Source organism: Eurypyga helias, unplaced genomic scaffold (assembly GCF_000690775.1).
Source record: "Eurypyga helias isolate BGI_N326 unplaced genomic scaffold, ASM69077v1 scaffold16458, whole genome shotgun sequence".
In the NCBI taxonomy this organism is placed as follows: domain Eukaryota; kingdom Metazoa; phylum Chordata; class Aves; order Eurypygiformes; family Eurypygidae; genus Eurypyga; species Eurypyga helias.
In genome coordinates, this window is record NW_010265103.1 from 17736 (window position 1) to 43412 (window position 25677).

General features: G+C 38.9%; 1 protein-coding gene across 1 annotated transcript; it reads right to left on the bottom strand.

Annotated features, from left to right (window-relative positions):
- Window positions 1-1679: 1679 nt before the first annotated feature.
- On the bottom strand, window positions 1680-23934 carry LMBR1 (limb development membrane protein 1; the record flags this gene model as incomplete). The annotated part of the gene is made up of 13 exons (XM_010156611.1): window positions 1680-2136; window positions 4518-4679; window positions 9158-9224; window positions 10681-10771; window positions 11014-11087; window positions 12168-12245; window positions 12471-12547; window positions 13768-13848; window positions 18519-18591; window positions 20114-20178; window positions 22613-22681; window positions 23102-23228; window positions 23835-23934. Coding segments are annotated over 13 exons (1147 nt in total), but the record flags the coding sequence as incomplete, so codon positions are not given.
- Between the last annotated feature and the right edge of the window lie 1743 nt (window positions 23935-25677).

A 25677-nucleotide genomic window follows, 5' to 3' on the forward strand; every position in this document is an offset into this window, starting at 1 on the left:
GAGACACGAGGACAATTGTGGCCATGCCATCACTTGCATGGACAAGTGGATACATAATGCTAATACATAAGGCTCCAAGTTCTGAGAAGACCTGAATGTTGCCCTTAATAAACCTCTCCTGATATTTTCAATGTAAACACATTTCAAAACAGCTTTTCACAACAGCTGCCTGTTCTCAGTTGCAGAACTTTGACTCAGATAAAGGTTTCTCACTAAAGTGGCAGTATGAAACTCAAACAACAGAAAAGATGCTTGTAAATCTTCAGGAAATCAAGCAGTTTTACTTTAAGTCTTCCAAGACTCAGTACAACACATCGATAGTCAGTTTAATAAGCCTTGAATTTATACTCATCACACAAAAAAAGTAACTCTCTAGCATCGTATGCACTACAGCAGTATTTACATTATGCCCCAGTTCAAGTCAGAAAAGGCAGCTGCAAACAAACAGAAATCCTCCTGTACACTGGAGCTTGATTTCTGAAACACTCCAGGGGAAAAAGGCTCACACAGCATGAAGGGCTGCTGCCCGGAGCAGTCATCTCAGGGGAACGGCCAAAGAGTTTCTTACACAAGGTCTATCATACTCCAGAACCACACTGGAGAGCTAGTCGTCACCACCTGATCCTGTGCAAGACCTCCAGCTAGAGACATGTACAGGCACAGGAAACAAAGCGGAGGGTTACCCGACTTGCTACACATTGGGCACACACTGCAGGTGTCCCCATTCCAATCTGTTTGAAAATTACTGGTGGCAGGGCAAAAAAAAAAGCACAACCAGATTTTAAATGTTTACTTGGGTTTTGGTTGATGGGTTTTTTCTTTACTATAAACTGATTCAAGGATTCCTAAGGCCGCGGTGGTGCGCAGGAGACTGACGTTACCACCCACCGACGTCATCCCGAATCCAAGGCCTCTGAGCAGGTAAACTGTAACACCGCAGAAATTCATACTACCGAGACTGAACACACAAGTTTTACTTACCAAGCCACCTATGTTGTCTCTATAATCTGAGAATTTAGTTTACGATATCTACACGTTATAGGCCTATATACACGTTCATGTGCACCTTAAAAAACACGGCGAGTGAAAGATACTGGATTATGCCACTGAACAGAAATCCTGGTAATTCAGAAATAATTTACTTCAAATTAAAGACTGTAAAAAAACTGCAATTGCAGCCTCCTAGGCCTGTGCTACTTGCATTGATTACAAGTACTGCTCATACACAGTAGTTCATAAAGGATTTTACAGGGATGTACGTGGTAGGGTAAATGACCTCCATGGCACAATAGCTTACAGAACTGTAAGAGCTGTGACAGGGGGTCTACACAGCTTTTTACAAAGCATACTAGGCTCAGATTTAACACTGAAGTTAATCTTCATCTTGTACTTCACTCTATTCACTAAGACATTGTCTGGCTACCAGGAAAAGAACCTGGCATTTAGAGCTAGGAACAGAAAGCTGAAAACACTGGCCCTCCGAGAAAGCTTTGTGACGCTAGACTACGAACGGCCTACTGCCACCAGCACGGAAGGAACTGCCATCTCTGCCAGGTACTTTCATTTCTGGTATGTTCGCAGTGGAACTGTTCATCTACTGTCAAGGACACCTACACCAGGCAGTTTTCGTTTCCAGAAAGGGCTTCAAAGGTTTGTTTTTTTTTTTTTTTAACCAAGTCCCAAAGTTACTCTTCGGCTGTGTCTGTGTAACACAGGAGGTACTGTGCATTCAAATGGTAGCAGGTTTGTATCTAAATATGCGAGACTGTCAACAAATAAAAAGGAATGCATTGTTCTCCTCAGCTTCCAGTCTTCAAGGCACCTCCTGCATTAACTCACTGGGAAAGAAACAAGCAGACCAAAAGTTCACTGGAAAGAGAAGAATCTGGTACACCCAACTTTCTCAGAAGCACACAGCATCAAAAAAAGAAAAAGTGAGACAAGGTTGGACCCAACTTATCGACAAATGAAATGAACATAAAAATGCCGGTGAGATGACCGGAATGCCGTGAGGTTGATGTTTTCAGCTCTGTTGATCACAGGCGATTCTTAATCACAGTGTTTTCTGATGCCCATTTGCAGATGGCTTTGTCTCCGAGTCTCTTGGATTGTTTGACAGATGAAGTTTATCTAATCCTGCAAAACATGACACAATAAGGATAAACTGAGATTCTCCCATATTTCACACATACAGCTATTCAAAAGGATACACGCAAACCAAATCCTGCTTTGTGATTAAGGACTTTGTATCTGCTGAGACCACAACTGCCTTGGATAAGAAATACCTGCCGAAAAGTCCATTACAATGGACAAGCATGGAGGGGAGAGAAGCCTAACTTCACACTGCTGGAATCACAGAGTGGATGTTAACAACCAAGACAGACTTGCAATCCTTAACTCTGCCAACTACAAAGATCAAAATAATTACCTAAAATATTTCTTATAAACTACAGCAGCTTTCTGAAAAGGATCCACAGCTGATCTTCAGGTCATTAGCAATGACCACATCACCTCTCTAACCTGTTTGCATGTCCAATAATGGCATGACACCAGCCCTTCCTGGCTCGCTACAGTTTCCCCTGTGGTCTCCTATCAAGCCAATTTGGTGTAGACTATATTGCATGTTTTACTGAGGTTCCATATGTACCAAGTTAAACTTCTTGAATCACTGGAATTCAAAACTGACTGCACTAATGAAAACCAAACTCTAATAAATATTGTATTTTTGTAAGTCCCAATATGACACTGATTCTTTTGGTGACAGGCCTGCAGCAGGAGTTACTTTCCACTAATTCCATACGATGCTCTGCCAATCTCCAGACGCTGTGCTGCAGTGGTTAGCATGGGGGGGGGGGGTTGGGGGGGACAAACTCGGGTTCAACTCCACGTGACAGTTTTGAACAGACACTGTTCATTATGCATAGCGTCAACTGTATCAGCAACCTGCGCTCCTCAGGATTTATAACTCCCTGCTCGTGTCAAATGCAAACCTTATACCAATTACTTTGCTTCTCCATTTTTTACACAATATTTACACAAAATCACATCATATGTAACAGCAAGAAGCCAAACAAATCTCTAAAAAAAACACTGGAATGATGCTGTCCAATGACCATTATTAAATGTATAGTGTAATTAAAATTATTTATATTGGAACAGATTAAAAACCTTAAAATGTAGGTGCAGTAAGATAGAGTGCCATGAATTACCAAGATAAATCTTTACATCATTTGCTTTAAGACATAAACTTTAAAGTTATACCTGTGGCTATAGGCCCATGCTGACCGGTGCTAATCTCTTTCACTCAGAGCTCTGCAACAGCCTTTACGTTACACAAAGTAATCCCTTTACAGTGAAAACAGTGGCACAAAAGAACTAGAATTATATGAGTCAACTGAAAGAGAGGAATCAAGTTCTTCTCATAAAAGTGACCTTAACTAAAAGCTGGGGGATAATGTCAAGCACATCATACTCTGTCAAGTATCCATCTCAATCAACAATGGAACTTCTCTGAAAATATTTTCAGCATAAAAATCAATGGCCAGATGAACACACATGCCCCGGCCCACCAATCTGCTACCCTGGAGCTCCCACACTCACCATTAAAAAAAAACTAATCACCAAAAGGGAAAGGCTTGTTTTAATCCCACACCACCAGTAATTTTGTATTTCCCTGTCTATTAGGTCTGATTTGAACTTGATTGCAACCAGTAGAGGAGCACTCCAGCAAGTGCCTGGATTTTGTTTACCAGAGACACACCCCTGGAAAGCAGCAATTGGTGAAAACTAACCTGAGTACCTTTCACACTCTACAAACTGATCCGCAGTTAGAAACACTGCAGTTTCCCTACTAGTCCTCTCAATTGAAGCAAAACACTACTCTAAGGTTCTAAAGAGACAGGAGCTTCATTGAATTAATAAAGGTACACATACTGGGTATTTGTGTTATTATATTTCATCTTACCATCAAATATGTTTCAAGCCTTATCTTCTATGGCCAAGAAACATGAATGTACAATTTGAACAAAATTGATATATCAAGTTCAGGTTTTACTCAGCCAATTATTAAGCTTCTGTACAAAGATTTTCTGAACATGTAGTGCTCAAAAAAAAAGGCATCACAACAAGGGAGCTAAAACTTCCACTAAACTGTTTTTGGGTAATTGATAATTTGCTTTAAACAAAAAAGAAAAAGCCAACCCACACAGAAGTTGAAGTTTTAGTTTGGAGCAGTTGCTCAAAAGCAAGAATATTTCTGTGCTCTCTACAGGTGGAAAAAATCTAACTACAGATCAGCAACTACACAGATGTATCAGTAAGATCAACGTCGTACCTTAGCTCTCCACATTCCTCAAAAAAATAACACAAAAGCTATTCTCATTTTCACTTTAACCTATAGAAAATTCCACCCAAAAGAAAAAGTTGAGTTGTAACAGCACTTCAGCAGTAGCACACCAAGGTAGCGATGCTGGAGAAAGGAAACGTTCAAACAGAAACTAAGTGTTCTGTGCTCTTACCTAATGCCTTCAGGAGCTCTTCTCGCACCGCGGAAGTGAACTTTCTGACCAAACATAATGTTGTCATGATAGCAAAGAGCAAGTTGTAAGATAAAACAATATAGAAGTTTCCCAACCAGTTAAACCTTCCGAAGTCTCCAAGCAGATCAAATCTGGTGATTCCTGTTAAAAATGCATTAGAGTCACATCAAAATCATTATGATATTTTTAAAGAAACAAACACTTAATTCCATTATTTATAGTGTGTTGTCTGAAAGAATTTTCCTTCCGTATGTAAAAAGTATCTATATTGTGTGTGTACAGTATTAGTATGAAAAATGCATGGAATCTCAGCTTCTGAAATCCTTACCTATTCCAGGAGGGGATGAAATGCACCGTGGGCTTCCTTATTCAAAGATACAGGTAGCAAAAAGCCTTTCTGCAAGAGCCACAACATCTTACAGCGAACACTAAGCCTCTGTCAAGGATCGTCAGAGCCACAGCTTCTGAAACCAGAGCTTAAAGCCATCTTTCCAGCACCAGTTTTTCACCCAGCTCTCCCCACCACTATAGCCACAGAGCACGTGCACAACGGGAAGAGTTTTGCTGAAAGACAGTGCTGACAGCTCTTCTTCGGCAGACTGTACACACCGACACTTGGCCTCCGTGCTGACCAAAGGCAAGTCGATCACTACCGCCAAGTGAGCAAAGTTCTTCCAAAATAATTGTCTACAAGCCTATCCATCTTCTGGGATGAATAGGGTCCATCCCAGAAGGCAGAAGGTCCCACAGGACCTTTCCTAGGTCTACATGAAGGACTGATCTGAATAACGAGTAGAATATTGAGACAATACCCAAGTGACAGCTGTCTAGGATCGATGAGCCATTATATTACCAAAAACCTCACTTTTGGCACTGATGATGTCACGGGCATGGGAGCTCTCGCAGCTGAGAGCAGTGGTGCTGAGGAAGGAAGCTTACCTCACCCCACAACTAAAATGGGGGCAGAAAACTAGGCAATCAGAAAATAATCCCAGCTCTCAAGTTCCTGGAAGCGAGTTTTCTACCATTCTACTTTAAAAGGGTTTGGGGGCTTTTAAGAATTTTGACTTCAACTGTGATAATAAGTGAAGAGAGACAGAACAGAAAGACGGGTCAGTTATCTTCTTTCAGGGTAAGCCTGGCACTTACGAGTCTCATTGTACCTGGAGAGCCAAGACTTACAGCCAGCTCTCACAATGTTACAGGGTACACATGCTTCTGGTACTCAGCAGGAGTCAATTAAATAAGAAAATAGGGGAATCAAATTTAGTAAATAAGAAAAAAAGCCAAAATGAAGAAAATAATTTTCAAAGGCAAAAAAAAAAATGACTGAAGATGATCAAAGTAACAAGAGAGGGAGAAATATCAAAAAAGCACAGGTCTTTGCACAAGAAGAAACAGACTGAATCAAACTGTAAACAGAGGAAGGATAATAAACACAGAGTTGCTCTCACAACTGAAGCCAGTGACCGTAAGAACATTTTCAAAGAAACAGAGTGTGTTTTAGTCAGTCTCCAGAGCTACAAGAACACTGGGAAAGTAGAGTTTGAACCTACAGACTTCCAGAGCTTTAAAGGAAAAGAAAGAAACCAGGTAGAGCACTGAGTAACGAGTTCTCTGGAAAAGCAAAATACTCCTTGGCACAAAGGGGTTCAGAAGAGAGAGCAATAAAGCAAGCGGGATGAGGACAAACAAAAATGAAGCCTGATGCTTCTGTAGAGCGGGTGGGAAAATGTTCTCCACAAGTTACATTCGTTTTCCTCTTACAAATAAAGCCACTGCTCATCAGAAAAAGAGAAATCTGACACAATATCATTTTGTAAGTCCATGGGAGAAAAGGGTTGTAAAGCTTTTGCTGACTTTGACAGAAGTGTCTACTCAGCCCACAGAAAAAAAATTCAGGATTGCAGTTTGACAGACTACTCAGTCTGAATAGAAAGCTACACCTCTAGCGGAAAAATATATATCCACTAAAGTTGTCAAGGAGTTTAACAAATTAATATTTTAAGGTAAAAAAAAGACAGACTGCTTTTAGATTGTACATACAAGTAAGTTTTCAATTTACTTAACCATAATAATCAAAAGAAGAATCCTAGGAATATATTATAAAATTAAATGTTGTTTGCAATTCCTTGTTTCTATATCCCTGGCTATTTAGTGCTCTGTTCCCAATTTGTTTCACAGTGGTAGCAATATGGTGCTGGTGGGGAGCTTTTTTTAAGAAGGACTATGAAAAGGCTGAAAAGTTCTGGGAGAGATGAGTTAACTTTTTAGTAAAATAACTTACTTTAGTAAACACTTCGCCTGGAGTTCTGAAGGAATGACACCTTAGAGACACCCACCACCTATTTAATTAGAATACTATGAAACACAACAAATATCTCCATTCTTAAAATTTGAAAAGGGTCACTATGTATATTAGATAACTTCTGCTTTTTTACCTTTCCCATAATGATAAAGCCTAGTGTCTTCTGTATAGTCTAGAAACTCGCATTTTTAATAAAGTGAAAAGACTATGAACCTGCTTAACATATTTATTTCTGTGCATCTATTCAGTGCCACAGGGCGGTAGCACGCAGCGCAACACATGTTGATATTTTTGCAAAGCACCACATGACTCACTGTACACTCTATTAATCCTGTTTGGACAGCTGTGGCTGCGCATTTGTTGGCTGCGTGTTAACCGTTCCATCTTTTTTCTTCTTTTATTTATCTCTATGGCAAACTATTCAGGAATTTCATTTGTTAGTCTTTTTTTTCCCCCTCTCCGGAGTTTTACCATTAATCTGTTTCCTATGAGACAACAATGCACCCAGCATGTATACTTACTTCCACAAAATCCGTTTATTATCAACTGATAATCTCAAACAATGATTTTTATTTTTTTAAAACAAAGGATGCATGCAGTAACTTAGAATTTTAATTAGTATTGTGTCCACTATTTTAAACAATTAATTTTTCAACATAACATCTTGTTCTAAGTGCAAGAACTGCTTCAACTTCTTAGATCTTTATCGTACTGGGTATATTTTAAAGCTGCAGTACTTTAAATACTTGACTTATTCTTCTGCATTTTTGTGAAATTTTACTACATATTTTTAAAACATAAGCTCTAGAATGTCTATTTTAAGATTCAACCCTCCAAAATGCATTATAGTTTGTTGTTGTTATTGAAATGATCCAGTAAATCTAGTAAGAGTCAATACCTCTAGATCTACACAGCACGAAAATATACAGCATAGTTTAAGGGAAAATATTAACTACTCTTGATTTGACAGTATTCTGACTGAAAAGAACATCAGCTGCAGAGCTACTGGGTATACATTACAGGTCTGTGGGGCAGAGCTTAAACTCCTGAACTTGTACTTAAGACTCGTAAAGCCGAGGTGAAGATTTTTGGTTTGTTCTGTTTAATGTTCCCAGTCAAATTCACATTAGCTGCAAGCATTCTACACTACTTAAACATGTAATGAGTAGCTTTTCAATCTAACTGTGAGAATTCAAGTTGAAGATTACTCAGTCTTCAGGCTGGAGAAGAGAAGGCTCCAGGGAGACCTTACTGCAGCCTTCCAGTACCTGGAAGGGCTACAAGGAAGCTGGGAGGGGACTTTCTACAAGGGCCTGTAGTGCCAGGACAAGGGGTAACGGGTTTAAATTGAACGTGGGGAGGTTTAGATTAGATATCAGGAAGAAGTTCTTCCCGGAGAGGGTGGGGAGGCACTGGCACAGGTTGCCCAGAGAAGCTGTGGATGCCCCATCCCTGGAAGTGTTCAAGGCCAGGCGGGATGAGGCTTTGAGCAACCTGGTCTAGTGGAAGGTGTCTCTGCCCATGGCAGGAAGGTTGGAACTAGATGGTCTTTAAGGTCCTTTCCAATCCAAATCATTCTAGGATTCTAATTAAAAAAAGTGAAGATACAACACATCTTGTCTTTTTAACTGGTTAAAATAGTTTTCCCACTTCAAATGCTACTGCTAGTTCTTAACAAGAAAATCAGAACTTTCAGTCCTACTATGCTGAACTCCAAATTCTCATATTTGAAAACCAAAGTAACAAAGAATGCAAGCAGATTACTCTAGAGAAAATTAAAGTAGCCTGGTATCATTGCCAATTAAAAAAAAAAAAAGAAGATCCATTAATTGTTTTTAAAGAACTCTGTACTCAACGTTATCCAAATTTTATACCTGAAATCCCCAAATATATTTTTCCTCAAAACTGACTACTGTAATTTCAGTGAACATGAAACTATTTTATATTGCCCTGAACAACCAGTCTCCATATCTATCCTCAACATCTCCAGTTTTAAGACACTTAATCTGACCTACCTTTTTAAAAGAGTATGTTCTCCAGAAGATGCTTAGCATCTTTTTTTAGAATCTATATTCTGCAGTTCATGTATGTAGAGTGTATGTCCAACAGCTCAGGTTAGTGTAGAAAATAAGGCCACACATAAACGTTCTTTCTTCTCTTTAAAGTGATGGCAAATTAAATACATGCTATGAAGGGTACAGCTACAGACTGTTTCTTCTTTTGTTTATTCGTTTGGTTTTCGTTTGTGTTGTGTTTTTTTTTTAACTCAAACATCCTTTATTACCATGTTTTATACTTCCATTTCACTCACCCAGTGTCCTTGACATCACTGGCAAAGCAGAGCTCAGCACCAAGATTGAGACACAGTTTCCAATGATCTGTTTGGAAACAACAATCAGCATTTAAATTATAAATGGTATTCTTGAAGGGTAAAAAAAATGGTGGTCAAAATGAAAAAGAACTCCTGAAAGTTAACTCTTCAGGCTGAACCTAAAGCAATTTACAACAACATAGTGGTAGTGTTGATTACTTCTGTCACACTTCTCCATATGGTGTTACACAGGATGAAGATCACTCAAGAGAAGAGTTTAAAAAAAAAAATCAAATATGTAATCATTTACTTTTATTCAAAGTGTTGCCTATGATTAGATTCAAAATAATTCACAACTACCATGTTGCAAAGCGTCAACTGTTTACTTAATTCCTGCAAACTTTTATAAAAGAACCATTCCAGGGGCTTAGAATAGACGACTGATATATCAGCTTAAGCTTTGTATGTAACTGCTTGCAGGATTAGCATTATTTAAAAAATTACAAAGACCTTCCTTTCAATTGAGTCCCTGTTGACTACTTCAAATAGTACGAAAAAATTCACAGCTGTTAGATTTTACTCTAGTTTTTGTGAGGCCTTTGTAAAAAGTAATTGAAACTTTCTCTCACAAGGGATCACTTTCTTCAGCTCTAATGCTATCAGAATTCAAAAGAAAAAAAAAATCAGAAAAGTTCCTAAAGGAACGTAGATATTTATGTATTTGCTATTTATTTCTACCCTATTCCTGCTTTACTGTAAACAAACAAGAAAACGAACATTCCAACTCCCTACTACCTATCTACCATAACCATTCTGTGTGTTTACCTACTTTCTCACTTCCAAAAATTTATGGTAAAAATGTCTTTAACCATTACTTAAATAACCCCACCAAACAACAAACAATGAAACACATTAAAAATATAATTAAATTCAACATCTGATCCTTGGTTACTGATCACCTCCCCTGGCCAGCAGTGGGAATATTTTGCCAAAACCCCAAGCATGTTGCTCCACTTTAGGTAACAGCATCTCTTATTCTGAAGCCAGGGCTCAATGGTGGAAAGTCAAATTAGCCTCAGAATGCAAAACATTGCTGAATAGACCTCCTCAGTCTTAGTTTAATTATTCAAATTTGAATTACTTCATCTGTATTACTTCTGGCAACCAGGTTCTTCAGATTTCAAACAAGCTCCCTGAAGTACAGTTAGCACAATCAAAGTTACTCATTAGCAATACGTTTCCTTTGAAAAAAGTTCTTTCACTAGCTTTTCTATAGCTAGTTAACAAGCTCTGCTATTCCCGGCTTTTTACAAGTGAATGGATGCCATCCAAACTAAACAGAGCACATCCTTTTTCCCACTCATTCAGCATTTTGAAAATCTTCCAGTTTGTGTTTACCAAGCTTACAAACAAATACTGATCACTGCAAATGAGCCATTCAGGGCAATTACTAAGAGAGTCAGTTTGCCTTGGGTGGCAAGACAGAGAGGAGGGGGCCGTCACCACCCCAGACTTTACCTTACCTTTGTCATAGTTGTGTCATCCTTCCTGGGAGTGAAGTTTTCAAAAAAACGCAGACTGTAGAAGCCGACGACAGAGGATACCATAAGATAGCTGTGAGAATCAAGGAAAAAGGAACCTCCAAGGAATGCAAGTTCCACTCAAGTTCTTAGAATTGTCCTAAAAGTCTTAAGAACCAAAGGAAAAAAACCCACCACAAACAAAAATACTTGAGGTGCTTGAGAATGGCTGACCTATCTTTCTTCTTTCCAGGCAAGTGTCTTAGTAAATTACCAGTGTCCCAGAAAACTAGACAGAATACTTGTTAACAGACAGAATTCTTACAGAAAGGATACAAAATCAAAATGATTTCAAGCGCTGCTCCCACAAAACCGAAGGTGGATAGGGAGGCATTTCCTATTCCAGGTCCCTACAAGGAGAAAAATACTTTGTGTAATTTTATAAGATACACACAAATGTTCATAAAGTTAACTTCCACCAGGATGAAAAAAAACCTACTATCTTACATGCAATACAGCCTTTTCTCAGTTCAGTACAGAAGGGGCATTCTGATGTTCTAGCCTGCAATGCTCCCCCCACCCTACGCGACCACAGCAGACAGCTTTGTCACTTGAGTGCCACGGATTACTAAGGCAGAAGGTGCAACGATTCACATCTTTTGCACGTGGCATCTACCCACAACACTGCATTTTACACACACCCCATGACTTTGGAAACGAAAGTAAGTGGCCTCAAAAGACGACAGTTCTAGTTGTTCCAAATCCCAGAGGCAGAGTGGCCATCATTTGAGAGTCCAGAGGAGGGCCACGAAGATGCTCAGAGGGCTGGAGCACCTCTGCTATGACGAAAGGCTGCGAGAACTGGGCTTGGTCAGCCTGGAGAAGAGGAGGCTCCGAGGAGACCTCATTGCAGCTTTCCAGTATCTGAGGGGGGCCTACAAGGGTACTGGGAGAGGACTTTTTACAAGGGCCTGTAGTGATAGGACAAGGGGGAATGGGTACAAATTGAAAACAGGGAGGTTTAGATTAGATGTCAGGAAGAAATTCTTCCCAGAGAGGGTGGTGAGGCACTGGAACAGGTGGCCCAGAGATGTTGTGGATGCCCCATCCCTGGATGTCTTCAAGGCCAGGCTGGATGTGGCTTTGAGCAACCTGGTCTAGTGCAAGGTGTCCCTGCCCATGGCAGGGGGGTTGGAACTAGATGATCTTTAAGGTCCCTTCCAACCCTAACCATTCTATGATTCTATGAACATCATTTAGCCCTCTGCAAGCTCAGATACAGCTCCATGCTGGGAAAGCATTCCCAAGTCAATAAAACAGACACAGCTACTCAATTTGCTGTTCCTTACTTTCTTCAAGTATTTTTATCATAAAGGAGGACAAAATGTTGTGTTTTCTAAGAGGAACACAAAAGACAGATTTTTCAGACTTTAACATAGTTTCTTAAATTGAGTGTAAGTTATAAAAATCGTAACAGAAGTTTACTTTACCCCTGAGCCCTTTGGCATTGCGGTCTCATCAACCAGCAGGTAAAGAATGTTGAGAGCAACTAGGAGGACTGAGATGGACTGCAAAGAAATGGAAACAGTCTTGTTATTTAAAAGTATTCCACATTTTTTAAATGTATACATCTACCCTCACCAGATTTCATAAAGTTAAGTTCTTTTTAAAATGAAAGAATATAAAGTTTGTTGCTTAAAGACATATCACTCAAGTTCTAAAACTTTTCCCCCAAATGACCAAAGAATTATTCTTATTTTTGCTGGGGAAAAATAAAAAAGACAAACTCTTACTGTCTCAATCAGTAGCAATATCATGACAGCTGGATAGACCAAATTCCTTTCCCAAGCAGAAGCTTTTTTCCGCCGTTCTGTTCAGAAGAGAACAACAGGAACTTAAAACCAAATACAACAAGTAAAAGTCATTGATATCTATAAACTCTGGTTGTAACCATAGGTCACTAGAGTCATCTTGTCTTGAACCAATACCAGCCAGTTCATAAAAATATCCACTCTGAAGAGCTGTACAGAGCAATGCCAAAGACATGAAGCTTCTTTAGAGAAAGGCTGTGGAGGCAGAGACACAGATTTTTTTTTTCTTGTTTACAGGCATGTTTCACCATAACTTCCCTCCCCCCTCCCGGCACACAGCAGTTCCACAAAGTTTAATCAATACTGAATTTAAAAATATGCTGTTGACATGTATCTTTTAGTACAACCTAAAGGCACAGAAGGGAATTTCAAGTATTTAAACAGTATTTTCCTCTTGTAACATAAGAAAGACAAGAGTAACTCACTGGACTGGACATAACTAGTATGTCTAAAAAGAAAACCCAACAACCTTTGCTTACCACAGTCTTAGTTTTGCACATAACACACTGATAAATGATAAATCCTGCAAGTCTTTGAGTAAGGAGATTCCTGTTGGGTGGCTGCCATTACCAAAAGTAACGCTTTTAAGTTTTAAAAAACACAAACCTAAGAATTATTTTACTGTTCTTAACCAAAATTTGAATACTATAGAAGTAATTGAAAAACAGAGAAAAGTGATGTATTAGATTATCCCAAATAATCATAAGCATATCATATGTGAAAAAAACAGTGCTGTTGAGCTCCTAAGTCAGGAGTGTTACACTTCCTCTAAAACTATGTTAAACGCAAGATCCAGACTCCCTACTTAAATTTGTTTTAGAGGAACACAATGATCCCATGTGATGTATTTTTAAGAACAAATTAGATTTGATATCAGGAAGTTCTTCAGCGTGAGAGTGCTGAGGCACTGGAACAGGCTGCCCAGAGAAGCTGTGGATGCCCCATCCCTGGAAGTGTTCAAGGCCAGGCTGGACGAGGCTTGGGGCAACCTGGTCTAGTGCAAGGTGTCCCTGCCCATGGCAGGGGGGTTGGAACTGAATGGTCTTTAAGGTCCCTTCCAACCCAAACCATTCTGTGATTCTATAAACTATGACAGATTTGGTTAAGAACAAACTGGAATTAATCAAGTGACTGCTACAAGCTAAACACGGCATCTTTAGGTGATTTATTAAACTGCAATCCACATGAAACAGCCAAGGACAGTAGAAAAAAAAGTTACCTAGATTTGTTTTCTTGCTCTTCACTTTTTCAAGCTCCCGTTCCAACTCCACTGTCTGGTATTCCACCGTGGAAGATACACCTTTTAAAGCAGATGCAACATTTTTTTTAGATGAGACTAAGTATAATACCATAAGACACAGTGACAATTCAGATTTAGGAAACGTCACATTAACTCTTGTGGCTTTAAACTGCAGTCTTGTCCAGGCTTTTATCTTGTATCTTGATTATTTGCCTACAAAAACTAAATAGCACTTAGGTTGCTGGCACACTATCACTACAGTCCAGTCTCATTATTTCCTTATTTGCTGTAGTCTGCTCATCCATCCACCAACCTCAATACAAGATGAAAGGTAAATTTCTCATCCCATCCAGCCCCCACATTCTCCATATTCCAGCAACACAGTGAGGTCCTACCTGAAAACCAAGTTATACAAGAGTATTTCTTAGACTTTTTTTTTTTAAAACTTTTACTCTTTTTATTTTCAGATTATTAATACTGGTAATTTGACTCCATTGAACAAGTCAATGAGGCAACCAACTGTTTCAAAAATTAATTTTTAAGTGTTTAATTGCATGTGCCTTTCACACACATTCCTGTATATAACACAGCTTCTGTGCAACACCTAAATATTTGTCTTTGATACCAATGACATGATGTGTATATGGTAATATTTACAGGGCTTCAAACATAAATATCTCAAATCCCAGGACTAACCAGTAAGACCTACAAATGGTCTTCTTGTAGCAACTTCTACTCACTTAAGTACCTGCATAATGAATGTCAGCTTAATTTCGCAGTGGTTTTTAAGTAAGTAATTGTAATTTGGGGGGGTATAAAAATTTGGGTTGTTCTTTTTTAATCTCATTTTCAGTAAAAAAAATAAAGCTTTTGTACTGATGCATTCCCTCTGAAAAAAAGTAACACATCTGTTTTATGGAATGAGTAATTAGTAGGAGTTGAGAAAAAGGATAGCTATAGAGTTCAGTGGAAAAAGTCTCAAGAACTTTAATGGAAGCAGTTGAAAAAGAATAGCATCTGACATTTTCTTTTCCACAACTGATTTAGGGGTCCCTGAGGAAAAGCTTTATTCAAGATATATGTTGTTTCCTCCACTCAGTATAAAAATCCAGAGCTCAAAACACTGATTTTCATGGGAGCCTTTCCAACAAAGCCAGCATGATCACATTAGGTCCCTTAGAGACACTCCAGAAGACATTCTGAATCATGTCGAAGTGCTCTTATAATTCCTCCTTAAAAATAGTAGCAAACAACAGGTTGCTATACAAAAGGATATTTTACAAGAGGGGAAGGCAAAGTTTCAGATCAGTCAAAAGAGTATTTGAAAAGGATGCAGCTAAAATTCTTAAAAGCTCTATAACATTAGCTTTATTTCAAACACGCACAAAGTTCAATGTCAGCGCTGTCTAGCCAATAAATCAAATTGGTAGACAAGGCTTGTTTGGACTAGCAATGAAAAGTTAGAAGGGATTCTCCAAGAAAGCCACAAAGCAGCTCATTTAAGGTCAATTTAACGGTATTATTCTGTTTTTCTTCCAGCCCCGACATAAGATTTCAGTACCTCAAAGGAAATTGTAAGAGTATCTATTTGCATTCCCCCTAGGTGATTGGCAGTTCAACACCAATTAGTTCAAAATTACACTGTTACTAGCGTGCAATAAAAACAACACCTTTCATCTTTCTTACATAGGTAAGGATACCTTCAGAGCCAATAACTTTGATCACGTAAGTATTTTTGATCCTACCCCACCCGTCTCTTTGGATTCAGGAAAACTAATAGCTGAAGGCAACTTTTTTCTTTTAATATAAAAAAGTCCCAGCTTTATTCTTCAACTGTAGGAGTGATGTGGGTACTGAAATATAATACACTGGAAACAAACATTTTCCCAAAGCCCAGTATCTCTTCAATAGATAAAAATACTAGGGTAGATAACAGGATCAAACTTTCCCCTCCCTCCTCCTCTGATTTTCAGTTACACACTGTAGACATCTGAGAATGAAGAAAATTTGTTTCCACAAAAAAAGAAGTTTTAGAGTATTATGTAAAGATCTTCATATTTGAAAATTAACCTATCAATCAACTGCATCACTGCCACGATCATTGCATCTATACAAATCAAGAAGGGCACCAGCTCACACAGCTAAATGTTTGTCCTCCTGAAAACAGAGGCTTTACCCACCCTATACAGTGGGAACAGTGATTCATGCTACAGCCTTCCTGTGTACAGGCATTCTCTGAGGATGTATTAATCAGGACAGGGCAAAGCAGTGTCAGGACTGTGGTAGCAGTTATCTTACCAAGAAAAAAAAGAAATAAAATTTTAAAAAATAATCAGCATCGCCAATCATCAAGTATAGCTTGTGACTGTGCTCTGCTCCTCTTCAGCCTTAATAAAAATTCAACTCTTTGGTTATACATATAAACGGAGTATGTATTTCAGAACACTTGACTGCAAAATCATCCAGCAAGGTTACTGAAGCACACATTTCCACTACCACAACTGTGGAAGAGTTGCAACGGCCACGGCACGGGAGCACGTAGCCTAACGTACCTGCTCCGATACAGCAACGTAAATACTTACACAGGCTGTGTGTTGTTAGAGATGATGGCCTCTAACATCACAGCACGACATTTGTTGATGTAATCAGCACTACAACTCCATTTGTACAAGTTTTTTCAAGATGCAATAAACACGATTATGCATGAGTTTTCATAGGTCTGGCAAAAATGGTGTCTCTTTTTCTGGCATAACTTGTAGGTATTAGAAAGAGTTTTGGCAGGGAAGATGAAACATCCCATGCTTGCAACATAAATGAGAACCATACTTAAAATTACTTAAATAGTTACACACAGAAGTGCTGCAGAGCATCTTCTCATACCTGTGACACATTGCCCTCTACCTACATGCTATATCCAAGCTCCCATTTTTATTTACTTCTCAGCTTAAGTCAATTTTCTCTGTACACCAAACCGGTTTCCAAGCATTCCTTCAGACCGTAGTGTCAATACCATTCCCTCAGCACGCAAAACAGAATTCAGTTCCCTCTCATGTCAGAGGGCATTTAAGCCCCACATCTTTCACCTCTCAACGAGTAGGCTGGTGAGAGCTCTGTGGAACACGAGCGGGTTGCCGTTCCACTTTACGCTGCATACTAACCCATTCATTGCAAGAGAATCCAGCCTTTCAGCTAAAGGCTGGGGGAGCCACCTCCACACATCCTAAATCCAGATCCAATTCATAGATGCCTACCAACAGACTAGGCCCACCTCACAAGTAGTATTCCTAAATTGCAACGTAAACACCTGTCGCAGAGACCTCTGCTTAGGAAACCAGCAGACAATCTAAGCAACCACGTTCTCCACTTGGATAGCAGAAACCACTCCGCAGTAGTTCCAATAGGTACCTGAGTAACAACTGGGTTGTGTTTCTGTATCGCTTTTCTTGTACATAAGCACAATCACCATGACAACATAAAATATTCAGAAACAAATATTTTACAGTTGCTAGCTAACATCAAGCACTCAGAACAATGATAATTACCCCATCACAGCTTCAAAGACACTCGCTGCACGCACCTTTCTGCATGTCTGCATGAGTATGCAAATATATATAAATATATATATATATGCACATGTCAGCATAAAAACCTAAGCTTCCAAAACAGCAAAGGTGAACATTACTTTTACTGAAACCATGGCTGATTTTAGCACAGAAGTCACTACTCTTCCACAGATTTTAAACACGGGAATAAAGACAATCACCATGTTCTACTGTTATCAAAGGTACTTTTCCTGACCAAGCAACTTGAACAGATTTTTCTGAGACTTGAAAGAAGATTGACATATATGACAAGACTGAAGAGTAAGGCAGGAAATGAAGAAAACTGAGGCTAAAACAAGTCATAAGACAACACAACAATGGATGTGTCATGACATGAGTATTTTCTTGGATTTCCAATCTGAAGCAATTGTAGAAGTTGTGGATGGATGGCTTATCCATGCAGTTAAAAGCAATTCAGAAGAGATTTTGCAAAACATGATTTCCAGGTTTATGAAATTGATATATTTTCTTTAATTGGTGCCTGCGGTGCTCCAATACTCTCTCTTAAAAGCCAAAGCTTCATACTGCTTTTGAAATACTGAAAACAGAAACACCTTAAAGAAGTGCATAACTGCAACACTAAATAGTCTAAAACATTTGTAGAATTAATCATTGTAATTATTCATTAATAGATTCATTAAAATTATTATATTCACCACATAGCTCCTAGAATACAAAGGACTGCTCTGACATTTAATGAATTACCAAAGATTCTAAATAATTATGAACTGAAAAAAATTCTCCCAATAAAACCCAAAACTTGTAATGCAGGAAGTTGAGCCTCTTGCTAATCTAAGTTCATTGTTGTTCAGACAAGGCTAAAATACAGTCATCTACTAGTCAAAAATATTTTGCAGTAAGGGTGGTGGGTCTGGTCAACTACTCAGTTTGCTTCTTCAGTCTCAGAATATTCACATAGAGCTGATGAACATCTTAAAAACAAAAACAAAGCAAACTAAACACACAACAGCCAATCATGAACAAGGTAAGTAATAAAATGTAAGCCTGTCACATACTAAGATGTTGAAATTTTGTATTTTGAGAGAAGAGGCTATGTAACAGTGTGATCAATACTCGTGACCAGAACCACTAAACACTGCATTTGAAGCAGTATCAGAACAAGCATACCATTAAGCCTCCTCTGAATTGCTTCTTCCTCTAAAGTGATGATATACATCTGCTCATCTAGGTCTTCAAGGATCTGTATTTGGAAACAGAAACATGAACTGACTGAGAATGGGGAAAAAAAAAATCACTTTTTTACCTGACTGCACTTACTTAGTCAGGTATGTTTTGCTCTAGTAACCTATATTTTAAATATATAGTCTAGAACTTCACAATACTAATACAAATAAGAACTCTACAAAAGTTTATTCTATTCTGTTACAGATCTACTTCTTCAAGCAAATTATCTGTAAAGCTTTCATTTCAGGTTAAAGCTCTTGCATTCAGTTTCAGTCTAAAAGAGACTTGGGAAATAGGGGAAGGGACAGTACCTGAAGGGGGCTACAAGAAAGCTGGGAAGGGACTTTTTACAAGGGCCTGTAGTGACAGAACAAGGGGTAATGGGTTTAAATTGAAAGTGGGGAGATTTAGATTAGATATCAGGAAGAAGTTCTTCCCAGAGAGGGTGGTGAGGCACTGGAACAGGTTGCCCAGAGAAGCTGCGGATGACCCATCCCTGGAAGTGTTCAAGGCCAGGCTGGATGTGGCTTTGAGCAACCTGGTCTAGTGGAAGGTGTCCCTGCCCATGTTAGAGGGGTTGGGACTAGATGGTCTTTAAGGTCCCTTCCAACCCAAACTATTCTGTGATTCTGTGACGATTCTATGAAAGTATATCTGACCTACATTCACATCATTCAAATCACTCCTAGGGAAAAAAATAACAACCAACCAACCTTCACACTCAATTTTATTTAAGCAAAAATTACTTCAGATTTTGGAAAAAAGTGTATTAGAAAGTGACTTTTGTAAAAAGCCAATGTTTCAAACAAATACAAATAGCTAATGGAAGCTAAACCCAAATAAATGAAGTCTGAAGCTTACTGTCAGGTGCTTTGAGTTTGAAGTTTAGATAGCAAAACACTATCTGTTTTCTTTGTATTTGCAGTGTTGAACTGACTAATAAGAAATACAAAACCTGAGTGCATCCAAATTTTAGTAAATACAAACTAGGAAATGTGACAGCAAAGTTACTGGAGCACTTGCACATGGTACGAACTCCTCTCCTCCCTCACATCATTCAGTTGAAAAACAGTAGGTAGAGTAGCTATGTGTAAGAAGTTTGTACAGATGCCAACCACCTATGTTTCACCCATCTAAGTGTACCCCCAGGTACCCTTCTTGTCATCCAGCCTTAGTTCAGCCTTGTATGCTTTGCTCCTGAACTCGGAACAAGACCACACTTTTCAGGCATTTGGAAAACAGACATAGCAGACAATACTTGCAATAAATATTAGAAGTTAATGCTAGTAGCAGTTACATAAAACTAAAAACATCAGAGGAAGTCTATACTGTTTAAAAACAAACCACATTCTGTGGAAGAAACCAGGCTTTTTTGGTAAATGAAAAATTTTAAACAAGTACATAAATACTGACTATAAAAACACTGACAAACTGAAGACAGAATTACGTGGAAGTGCAAGCATTCTAAAAGAAAGTGCCCTAATGCCATTCTACCATCTGACAGATAACAGGTGAGGACAGATTTGTGCAACACTTACTGTTGGCTTCACCAGCAACTGACCCATTACTGTAAACATCCGTGAAAGCCCCACTGGTGTGCATACTACAGAGGAAGAGAGGTTATGCAAAACAGTGATTTATGCAAAACAGTAAGTCAAAGACAACTTTTATTTGGATGTTCAAGTGAAAACAGCAAGTTTCAAACTGTCAATATGAACTTTAACACACTGCTATCATATGAATTTCAAACAAGACAAGCGACTTTCCAAGAGCATAACTGAATTTTTTGTTAACAAGGAACATCATACAATCAGATATGTTAAACTTGCTCAAGCAATTATTTATTCAAAGCACGTGGCACCAGAGGCTATGTCTACACTAGCAAATTCGGCAGTGCCAGGATACATTCCTGGGTGTTAAGACTTGATTGTCTACACCAGTAAATTGCTAGAACTATCGCTGGCATGACTTGCCCTGGGCCACTTCGCACTTTCCCAAACAATTCCCAGGTGCAGTTTTGGAGTTTCTGCAGTCCAGGAACCATTACCATGAGGCAATACGTACACAACCACCTTCTGCAAACCACAGTACCATGGAAGGAAGGACACTAGCTGGGCACAGCACTGGAGAACACCTCAAGAACATTTCATCTATCAGGACTGGTGTAGCTGTGAGGTCAAGAGACCATGAGGCTGCTTTGTGCTGAACATTGTACTGGAACTTCAGCTGACAGTAGGCTCAGCTACCGGATTTTAAGTTACTTTCCCATGAAATAACAATCAGACTTTCTTGATCTTAGCCCGTGATGGCTCCCAGGTATGGTGCATATATGTTTGCTGGGAGAAAGGCTCAAAACTATGATAATAGAAAATTATTAGTAAATACCAATAGTTTAGGGAAAACGGCCTTCAAATACTGAAGTGTGTAGGAGATGGAAGCAGATGGAAGGAATTTGTAACAGCATGGATGAGGTTATACAGTTACAGTTTCCATTATAATAATAAAAGTCGTCAAGAAAGGAGAAGCATAGTAGATTTGACAGTGAGGATGACAAATATTTCTACGAACTAGTGTTTCACTATGACTGCTATGTATTACAGAAAAAAATACAAGAGTAATCAAAAAGGCTAACTTAAGTCAGTCTTCCCTTACTACAGAGGAAGCCTGCAGGAAAAGGAGAAAAGAGAAAGGAAGTGATGCCCCGAATCACCACTGCAATAACTCAAACACTGCTTCGGCAACTGAGCCAGCTGAACACCAGATGAAGCTACCTCTCTCCCACCGCTGTATGCTGCCCTTCCAACAGCTTGGAGGGCTTTAAATAACTTCAGTGATTTGCTTCTAAAAATTATAAGTAACTCTTCCAAAACCAGGCCTTTGATTCCAATCCTTTCGGTGACCTGGTTTACGACAGCCCCAGAACACACCGTGTTTTCAGCTCTGCTGAAACAAACTGCGAGATGTAGAAAGTTTGTAAACCAACTTCCCCATTAAAACATTCAGCAGCTGTTGTGAACCGCGCTCCGGAACTGCCTATGAGAGACTTTCAGAACCACTGGTTGGCTTGTGTTTTGGTTTTTGGGTTTGGGGTTTTTTAACACTTCCTCCCTCTATTAAAGTGGGCTTAAGAATCTCCACATACCGAGAACCTAAGGTAGCTCTACGAGTTCTCTGTGAGCAACACCATTCAGAGAGAGATCGGCTTAGTTTTAAGGAAGTTTCAAACTACCATTCCTCACCCCTTCAGCCCTCTAAACACTAGCTGTAAACCTCCAAAGCCTGGAGAGCAGGTGAAACCAGGATAATCTAGACAGGGAGATACTCTGTTCCCTCTTGGCACATTTCTAGAAATTACTGGGGGTGGCGAAGCAGGACTGAAGTTATAAGTGGGATTTGGAGCCTTCCATCATCTCCCTTATTCCTCTAAACATGGATGCCTGAATTCTGGCTAGGGTCAGTTGGACTAAGGTTGGGGTTTCCTACTCCATTTGTTTTACATGCAATCATGTAGCTGACCTCCGGACTGGCCAGATGCCAGTGTTGTGATTGTGAAAGCTAACTGCACTCTGTTCCCACTTCTGTCTATACAGGAAGATTTTCAATTAAAAAAAAAAAGAGAAAGATCATTTACTGAATACAGGACAAACTAAGTGTTCAAAATAACACACTCTCCGTACTACTGAGCTCCTGCAGGCATTTCATTTTAGAACTGTGCTTTTTGTTGCAGAATGGAGTCCCTATTTTTCAAATACCTGCTCTAAAAAGTGAAAAAATGAAATTATTTTGGGTGAGGTGTGAAGTTCTTCAAAGACTTAAAGTACAAGGTAACATTTGTCCACAAACTTCAGAACCCAAACCTAACAAGTTTACATCTAAATTTAAACATCATTTAAAAAAAAAAACATAAAACTTAAAAAAAGCACACACATCCCCCCACATTTTCACACTCAACTTCCACAATCAAACCAACCAGCTTCCTTTATCTTTAAAAAAAAATAAAAGCACTCATCTTTTGGAATAATCAGGAAAATACTTACACAGAAGTAACAAGCATCCCATCAGTGATATACAGGAATACAAATATGGGAGGTAGAATTCCCAGAGGTCTGCAAAGATAGTATTAAGCTTATTTGTAATAAGCTACTTCTGTTACAAACACAACTGAATTAACATCTTTCCTTCAGCATTCAGGATTGAACTATTGTATTTTCAAGTATAAAGTAAGAATTAGTCGGTGTAAAATCCTGCAGACAACTAGACTGCCAAGTATTTTAAAGCTGATGATAGTTTTCAAGCTCTCATCTGGGTCACTTGTTTTTAACATACCTCCTCATGTCCACACGAGCATATAATTTCTCAGCATGCCAAAAACAGATTTAAGAGAAAAAAAAGGTGTTGACTAAACTAATACAGCTTCTTCACAATCTGTGCAATACTCATGCCATTTATTAGAAACATTATTTAATTAAAAACATCCATTTCCATAATTAAAAGGAAACTAGGTAGTGGGGTTTTTAATTCCATACCATACAAAGACTCCATACTGGCAGCATCGTTGTCTATGAGTGCTGAAGCCACCCATACGATTCCAAGGATAAGCAGTGCAAGAAGAATAAGCATTACAAGGGTTTCCAAAATGCGTGCTCTGATGCCCTGTGGGCAGAAGAGGAGAGAGGGGGAAAAGAACACAGCCAAGAACTTTGAATCAGGTATTTTCCAACATAATACAAATAAACAGCCGTTCCTTATTCCTAAGTATATACTTACATTTTATCGTGTGGACAAAAGTGTAACAGGTAATGCACATTTAAAAGGCAGTGCATAAAAAAAGGAAGTAATTACGGCTTTATAGTGTCCAGATTGCGTTTTCTCCCTTAAAACCATAGAAAAATGTTTTAAATCGTGTGCGCCTTACAGTTCTCATTAATCTCATTATTCCATAAAGTATTCTTTATACCACATGATTTTGTTCGAGCATTTTTGAAAGATGGATTACTTTTCTAATACTTTCAGCAAAGAAAGTGGATTAGCAAATTTTTATCTATGATTCCAATCAAGGGAATGGAAAGCCAATTATGGCAAATAGCCAAATGGCCCAGCAAGCATTAAACCCCATGCAGGTACAATACACCCATTTAGTGAAAATACATCTTTTAACTGCAATCGCTTCTGCGTCATTCCTCGCAGTCTTCAGAGCCCTCAAGCGTGCGGTGGGAGAACTGCCTGCCCCAGCCTGCCCACGCTGCCGCTGCCGCCCACCTTGGGATGCTCCTCGCTGCGTGGAACTCCCGCGTCCCGCTTGCAACACACATAACCTTGTAGATCTGTGCCTTGCGTATCACAGCTTTTGCTCTTGGGTCTAAAAACGTAACAATGCTCTAACAGTTGAGTGCGAGATTTGCAGGTGTAAACATACCAGCAACACACGCAAAGCGCAGATCTACAAGGTTATGTATCACAGCTTTTGCTCGTGGGTCTAAAAACGTAACAATGCTCTAACAGTTGAGTGCGAGATTTGCAGGTGTAAACATACCAAATACCTTTTACTCAAGTTTTCCAGTTTGAGTGTTTAATTAGGAGAAATTGACTCGTTAGTTCCTATGATCACTGCTTAACATTCCTATGGAAATTAAACTGACTATAAGAAAGAGGAATGGGAAAATACAATGTATTTTTAGCTTTCCACATGGTATTTGAGAAGGAAAACTATGTTGTCCAATTCTTCATCTAGTAGTCTTTTCCTAATGTCTCTGGCCGGTAAGAACAAGAAAAGTAAGCACTACACAACCAACCAGCTTCCAACAGATTTTTCAGGAAGCTGTTCTAGATCTCAGCTTTCAAACCTGCATTTGGTAACACAAGTACTACTTCATTCTTAAGGTGTCCTTCATTATGAACAGAATGCATATACCACAATTAATTCACTCTCTTATGAATTACTTTGATGCAACTGCACTTGCAGTTTAACCTAAGGTAGGATGGATTCATTTCTCCCCAAACCAATGAGGGATTGCACAGTAAAGCACCAGTAGGACACCTCCAGGGTATTGACACAGCAAAGAAGAGGCTTAGTGGCATCTATCCGACATTCTAGCATTTACAGAAGAATTCAAACGTAAGATGCAGTCTGAAACAAATTATAAATGTATATATATTATTAAGAGGGAGGGAGCATAAGGAGAACAACCTTGACACCACTATCAATCAAAATATCAAACTCAGATTTCAGTACAGCCTTAACAGCTGTACATGTACAACCTTAAATAACATTCCCATGATGTAGACCTATGAGATGAACACAGCCATAGCCTTTAGAAATAACTTTAAATGTTCCCCTCTACTTCAGGTTCAATTGTATTGTTTTTAAATACAGTGATAAGACAATTCTAAATGAGAAGAGTGAGCTCAGGCAATACACTTGCTTTATTTTCAGCAAGACACGCTGACCCCTGCAGTAAAGTGTCATTTTTAAGGAGGTAAGATCACTTCATTTCTCTTGGCCAATTACTGCTGGGATGCTGGTTAAGTTGGAGAGGTAACAACAAAAAAAAAAATCCCCACACACCAAGATTTTAAATTTGTTTTTACAGTGGTACGAACACCAGATATCAGAAAGAAAGTTACAAACTACACAAAATGTAATTGAGCTTGAAGTTACAAAATCAAGTGGGGAATGGAAATAAGTGTTAAACTGGTTGGTTTTCTCACGCTTTCCCTGCTATTGCACTAAGAATATTGCTGTGACTTCAGCTTCCATTTGTGTGCATAAGGAGAGAGGAGTGGGAAAGAAATAAGGAACATAGGAGTACCTAGAAAAAAAAAATATACTCCTTCTAAAAAACACTTGTGTAGAATAAAGCCTGGGATTAGAAAGATTATTTTTGCCAGTCAGGAAGACTAGAAAACCTGAATCTCTAACCAGGACACAGAGTCCTCAAAGGAAATGGATGCAGCAATGTAGATCATGGTTACTTCCTCAGATACTCCCTGAAGATCTCAAAAACGCAAGCATGACGTGAACAGATTTTATTATAAAGGGGCTCATACAGTATCCTCACTTTTGTAGGTGCTGGTATGGCTCCTGCTCTCCAAGGATATGCAG